Below are 7,092 nucleotides of genomic sequence, written 5' to 3' on the forward strand. Positions count from 1 at the left end.
GGACATTTTGAGTTGGCATGATACCAAACATGTTATAGGCAGACTCAATCTCTAACATCTTCACATACATATCAACTATAGCATTTTCATCTTGACAGCAGAAAGCAACCCACCCAAGACCCAACCTGTTGGATCATACCCTGAAGTAAAATTGCACGTCAACCCACCTGTTGGATCATAGATCGCAAAAAAAAAAAAAAAACTGTTGGATCATACATGAAGGGATACCTCGAAAAAAGTCTGAACTAACATCTTGCAAATCACTAAGTAGTTCATGTTCCCAGTACATGAATGAAGAGACACAAAAGGACGGACGAGTAGCTAGTTCCCAGTACATGATCGGATTCAAAATGAAACGAAAGGGGTAGCTAATAATAGTTCCAGTACACGAACGGATAAAAATGCGGATCAGCAAGGACTAATAGACGACCGGATACAAAAAGAAGAGCATGAAACATTGGAGTGAATGGAGCTCGCGGGGCATGCAGACAGAGGCGGCCACAGACCTCACCTCGATCTAGTCGTCGGACCGCATCTTCACGGGCTGATCGAACCACCCAGCCGACTTGCCAGAGTCGTTCCACTCGTTGACGGACGCCTCTACCTCGAGGGCCAGCTCCTTGAACTCATCCGCCAGATGCTTGAAGTAGGCCACCTTCTCCGCCTCTGTCCGGGACGCGGTGACGAGGGCGGGCTTGGGGTAGCCAGTTCGATTGAGGGCATTGAGACCGTAAAGGGCTTCGCGCAGCGGATGCTCCCGGACGTAACCCTCCTCACACTCGGACAACACGATCCGGCAATGTTCGACCAGGCGAACGCTCAGGGTTGTGGTGACCCCGACCACAGTCTTGGCTCGAGGGCGGCTCGCGAACTCATCCACCAGCACTGGTTGAAGTAGGTGAACCACCTGGATGCACCTCTCGGCGGCCTCCGCCGCAACCTCCAGGATGTCGGCGTGCCCAAAAAGGGCGTAGCTGTTGATGGTGCCAATCTTGTCAACACGATTGATGAAATCCTGCGAACAGAGAAGAAGGCCGCATGATGCAGGTTAATTATTACATAAGCAAACAAGCAAGAAGCGCAAAATATAATACGGAGAGAGAGATTAATCAGCGTAGTACCTGAGCGTAGAAGGCCTTGACATCTTCCGCCGGCGCGCCCTCCGGGAGGGGTCCCCAGCCGCTCCAGCGGTTGGCGCCCTCCTCCGGCCACGCGAACGCCACGACGCCGTTCCCTCGGGTGGTCTTGGTTGCGTTACCCGGCGGCACCGCGAGCGCCAGGACGCCGCGCGAGGTCTTGGTGGCGTTGGCCGGGAGGAGGCCCCAGCCGCCCGAAGCGCCCTCCGGCACCGCGAGCGCCAGGACGCCGCGCGAGGTCTTGGTGGCGTTGGCCGGGAGGAGGCCCCAGCCGCCCGAAGCGCCCTCCGGCACCGCGAGCGCCAGGACGCCGCGCGAGGTCTTGGTGGCGTTGGCCGGGAGGAGGCCCCAGCCGCCCGAAGCGCCCTCCGGCACCGCGAGCGCGACGATGCCGTTACCGCGCGTGGCCTTGGTTGTGTTGGCCGGGAGGAGGCCCCAGACGACCTTGGTGTCCTCCGGCGCCTCGAAGGAGAGGAAGCCCTCCGGCACCGCGAGCACCACGTGAGCGCTCCCGCGTGAGGTCGCCGGGACCGGGAGGAGGCCGCAGACCTTGGTGTCCTCCGGCGCGGCGAAGGAGAGGAGGCCCCAGCCCACCTTGGTGGAGAGGAGGCGGCCGCCGGCGCTGCAGCGGGAGGTGGGGTGGCCGACGGGCAGGAGCACGGACGAGGAAAGGAGACTCGCCATGGGTGGGGTTTTTGCGCTCGCCTACGGAAGTTGGTGGGAGGACCGAATGGGCGGGGTTGGGGATACGTCGGCTGATATAGAGGGACGTACGCAGCCGCAGCAGGGTGGCGGTGAGTGTGTCAGATTCTTTCTTGTCTCGGAAGAAACTCGAGCTTGGTTTCAAATTCAAATTTCATGCAGCGTTTCACACACCGTCTCCCCTCCCCTCCCCTCCCGCGCACGATCCAGGAAGCTTCCGGGCCCACTGTCAGCGGGACGCACATGTCTCTCTCCCCTCCCAAAACGCCAAACCCAAAATTCAAAAGAGGTTGCATAAATAAAGCGGGCGGTCAAAAGAAGGTTCAGGTCAGGGCATCCCATGCCCATGCATGCAATGACATGCAAGCGATGAGGTTTCTGCTGGTCGCTTTCGCTTTCGCTTTTGCTTCGAGGAGACGGCTGGCCTGCTCCCTGCCGCTGGGATGGGCTGGGCTGGGCTGGGCTGTGCGCGCGTCAGAGAAACTCTTTTTCTCGTGTGCTGGAGAAATTTCGGTTCAGTTTCAAATTTTGAATACTGCCTCCCTCGCACAACCAAAGTGGCGTACCGTCGTCTCGCCCGTCCATGATCCAGCAGTCTCGACAAGGTTCCAGGTAAGGTAACCCAGGGCCCGCCTGTCGGCAGCACATCTCTCTCTCTCCCTCTCTTTTTCCCTCCCTCCAAAAACATAATAAAAATGGACCAGACTGCATAAAAGCACAGGTCAAAAAGATCAGGGGGACCCTACTTAGGAGACGCTTGGACTCTTGCGCCTCCTCGTGTCGTGTCCTGAATTCTTTTGCATCTCCCCTGACGCGTGGGTCCACGAACAAACTTGGTGCTTCTTTTTGCTGTGCTTCTTCTCATGGACATTCCTTTTTTACCAATCCATTAAGTACTCTCTTTCCTTTCAGCGGGTCAAGAGGATTTACCATACCGAGTACCCTTCTGCCTCTGGGTTAGCGGGCGGGGTGTTATTCTATTTTCTTTCTTGACGACTTATTACTGCCAACATTAGGATTCCTGGTTTCCGTTTTTATTATTTACAGTACTAATGGCGACAAAACATACTTACAAAATAGTATTCCCTCCGTTTCAAATTACTCGTCATGGTTTTAGTTCAAATCACGACAAGTAATTTGAAATGGAGGGAGTAGCCGATTTCCACATTGGCCCACGTGAATCTTTTTTTCCATGCCACATTAACAACCGATGAACCTTTGAATCACTTTGATTCAGTACAAAATTTACAATGTGACATGTTCTTCATGGTCAAATATATACGATCCTCCCATTAGCCGTGTCGTCAAACTCAACGCCATCATATGATCCTAGTAGTCGCCAGTCTTTTTTTAAATTGGTGATGCAAGCGACTGTATTCGGCACTAGTATGTGCATAATCCCTTATAAACTTAACCTTTGCGACCGTTTTTCAATGCAAGCACTCGTATATACGTGCATGCACTCATTGTTATGAAGACACACACATTCTTATCCCTATGAACAGTGGCGGAGCTACAACAAAAAGTCAGAGTGGGCTAGTCTATGCTTAACTTGTACATAGGTGTTGTTTTTGCTTACTAAGTAGTACATTACTCATGCAATTACTTTGGGTTGGGTGGGCCATGGCATAGTTTTGCCCCAACGTAGCTCCGCTAGTGCCTATGAGCAGCGGCGGACCCAGAAATTGAGGTTTGTCGGGGCAACGGATGATGATGGAGCTTCATTGCACTGCTCCGACAATCACTAGGCACGGGACCCTGCTCCGTCATCGGAGAGCCGGGGCAGCCGCCCCAGCTCACCCCAATGGTGTATCCGCCACTGCCTATGAGCACTTTCGGAAGACTGAGCCGGCATATCATCTTGAGATTTTATGAAATCATCGCAGACACCTCGTAGTCGATGGGACATCTTCTCCTGCTGAGTGCGCATCGCCAAAAATCATGAAAATATTCAGAAAAATGCGAGCATCAGGACTTGAACTCTGATGGGCCGAGGATGAGGTTGCTTCGCAACCTTTGTGACCGTTGTGGCCCAAGGATCCACGATCTTCAGTCTCCACACGATTCTTGGGTGCTCCACGGGTTCCCCTTGCTCGACCCTCACGCATCAGTACACCTAGGGTGACGTGCCGGTCCTCGGCGATTTTTGCATCATGGTCAGCCACTAGGCTAGCGACATTGCCGACCGCGCTACTCGCACACATCGCATCACTGGTTGTTGGACATCATTCACTATGGAATGTTTGGTTCTTGCGAAAGCGCTCGCCTCGCCCAGCCCAGCAAAGATGCCAACTGTTTGGTTCCTTGGCGAACTCACCACGTTGCCCACGGTTTCAAGATTTTCTGCGTTACAGCGAGCGAGCCGATTTGGCTAGCCTCCGTCGGCAAGGCTAGCCTTGCCTACCGAGGTAAACGGACAAAGGATCCAAACACACCTAGGCATATGTACCCCACGGTCTACTTGCACGCATCACATCGTAGATGTTGAAACAGGTGCATGCATAGTAGGTGTGAAGTCAAGGTGTCACTATAAATGGATCTGGAGGGCGAAAATTCCACTCAAAATCAAAATATTCCCATGGCAACTTTCGCAAGACGCGGTCTTGACTAGACAAGTGATGAGGAAAAAGAAACGGCCCGGGAACCCAGTTTGTTCTTTCTGCAGTTGAAAGCACACTTGCTCCCTTGGAGGTGTTGGCAATTCATGTACATATTGTTGGACTGACATTTTCATCTAAATATATTTCAGGAAAAGTTCAACAGTGGCATGGATAAGGTGGAGATGTGAACCCCTCAAAAAGCTAGGGAAGCACATTGGCAAAAAGCTCAAGACTCTTCATTTTACTTTTAGTGATCCAATATCACATTGAGTCCATAGGAAAAGCTAATACTATTAAAAGGGGATGAGCTGTTGCTTAACGAATTACTTGCTTAGAGTGCTTGATGATATGCTCCAAAATCCTCAAACAACCTCTCCATCCATACAAGTCAAATCCAAATATCTAAACTCGGCCTCACCGATATTTCCAATTCAGTTCCACCAAGTTCCTTTGACTTAGCCAGAGCCAGAAACCATAACATTTTTGGTCACACCGATACGACTTTCGGTCACACCGAGATGGTGATGCAAACTTTCTGTTACCTATTGATATTACTTTGGTTTCACCGAGTATGTCAATCGGTCACACCGAGTTTGCCTTGCCAACTCTCTGTTGCTCAATTATTCTACTTCGGTCTAACCGAGTTAGAGTAAACGGTGCCACCGAGACTCTGTGTTGCCCTAACCCTTGCACATCGGTCCCACCGAGATGTTCCAGTCGGTCCCACCGAGATTCCTAACGTTCACATATTTGAACCAGAAGGTCAGACTGAGTTCTTTGAATTGGTCCCACCGAGTTGTGGAAGTTGTGTATAACGGTTGGATTTTGTGTGGAGGCTATATATACCCCTCCACCCACTCTTTCACAAGAGAGAGAGCCATCAGATCGTGCCTACACTCATACTCACTTAGATCTGAGAGAGAACCACCTACTCAAGTGTTGAGATCAAGATAATCCATTCCTACCACATAAATCTTGTTCTCTAGCCTTCTCCAAGTTGCTTTCCGCTCAATCTCTTTTTCCACCATAGCCAAATCTGTGAGTTATTTGAGTGTTGGGGAGACTATCATTTGAAGCATTTGAGCAAGGAGTTCGTCATCAACACACCGTTTGTTACCTTTTGGAGAGTGGTGTCTCCTAGATTGGTTAGGTGTCACTTGGGAGCCTCCGACGAGATGGGGAGTTGAACCAAGGAGTTTGTAAGGGCAAGGAGATCGTCTACTTCGTGAAGATCTACCCAAGTGAGGCAAGTCCTTTGTGGGCGATGGCCATGGTGGGATAGACAAGGTTCCTTCTTTGTGGACCCTCCGTGGGTGGAGCCCTTCGTGGACTCGCGCAACCTTTACCCTTCGTGGGTTGAAGTCTCCATCGACGTGGACATACGATAGTACCACCTATCGGAACCACGCCAAAAATCATCGTGTCTCCAATTGCGTTTGCCTTCTCCAAACCCTTCCCTTTACATTCTTGCAACTTGCATGCTTTATATTTCCGCTGCACATAAACTCTTTACATGCTTGTTTGCAATGTACCATTGATGCTTTAACTTGTGTTAAAACTCCACCTCAACAAAGAAATTTAAAATCTGTCAACTTTGTGTGGTTGAGGGTCTAATCACCCCCCTCTAGACCCATCTCCTCGATCCTTCAATTGGTATCCTTTACCTTGGTTTAAACACCTTTGGAGGGAGATGGATGTGTCTACTTTGGGGAGTCTTAGACGTAGAGTGCCTATTCTCAATGGGGAGTATTACAACTTTTGGAAAGATGAAATGCTTGACATCTTTGATGAATTTAATTTGAGCAAATACATTCATAATCCCTATGTACCTCCTATTGATCCCTTGCATCCAACTCATGAAGAGGAAATTGGCATGCTTCGTAATCTTAGAGCTGCCAATCTTATCATTAGAGGATTACCTAGAGTTGTGCTTGATGGCATGCAAAACTTTACTTGTGCTTATACTCTATGGCATGATCTAGAAATGAGATATCCAAACTACTCCTCAAAGAATCTTGATGAGATTCTTCACAAGACTATTGCTTTTCACAAGATGGATTGGAAAGCTCCCAACTTTGATGCTTGCTTGTTTGAACTTCGTGATCTTATGCGTGCCAAAGGGAATGAATTAACTATTAGTAACATCATCACCGAAGTCATTAGAATTCACAAGCATGAACATTGTCATTATTATAAATCTAACGAACTCATTGCCTTAGGTGATGACATTCACATTGATGATGATGTTGAGCATGGATATTGTAATGAGGATCTGATGATGAATTTGAGAAGACCATGAGGAACCTTAGTCTTATGGCAAATCTTTGAGGTTGCATGGCCGGAGGAAAAGAATGGGTGATGGTCAGTGGATGTACCGATCACATGACCGGAGATAGGGAGATGTTCCATGAGCTCACGAGAAACGATGGACCATGAAAGTATGTGACTTTTGGAGACAACTCGAAGGGTAAGGTACTTGGCCTTGGTAAGGTGGCCATATCCAATGATAGCTCCATTCAAAATGTTATGCTTGTTGAATCACTTGGCTACAATCTTCTTTCCGTATATAGACTAGCCGATTTCGGATTTAATGTCCTATTTACTAAAGTAGATTGCCAAGTATTTCGACAAGATAATCATAAATAGGTCTTTAC

The 7,092-nt window shown here is 49.5% G+C and overlaps 1 protein-coding gene across 1 annotated transcript; it reads right to left on the minus strand.

The window, feature by feature from the left end:
• Positions 1 to 235: 235 nt before the first annotated feature.
• Positions 236 to 1,847, minus strand: LOC119368671. The gene is made up of 2 exons (XM_037633863.1): positions 1,122 to 1,847; positions 236 to 1,015 (listed from the first exon to the last, which is right to left on the minus strand). Exons 1-2 carry the CDS (start codon positions 1,818 to 1,820, stop codon positions 518 to 520), a joined length of 1,197 nt encoding a protein of 398 aa, XP_037489760.1. The 5' UTR covers positions 1,821 to 1,847; the 3' UTR covers positions 236 to 517.
• Between the last annotated feature and the right edge of the window lie 5,245 nt (positions 1,848 to 7,092).

This window comes from Triticum dicoccoides, chromosome 2B (assembly GCF_002162155.2).
Source record: "Triticum dicoccoides isolate Atlit2015 ecotype Zavitan chromosome 2B, WEW_v2.0, whole genome shotgun sequence".
Classification (NCBI taxonomy): domain Eukaryota; kingdom Viridiplantae; phylum Streptophyta; class Magnoliopsida; order Poales; family Poaceae; genus Triticum; species Triticum dicoccoides.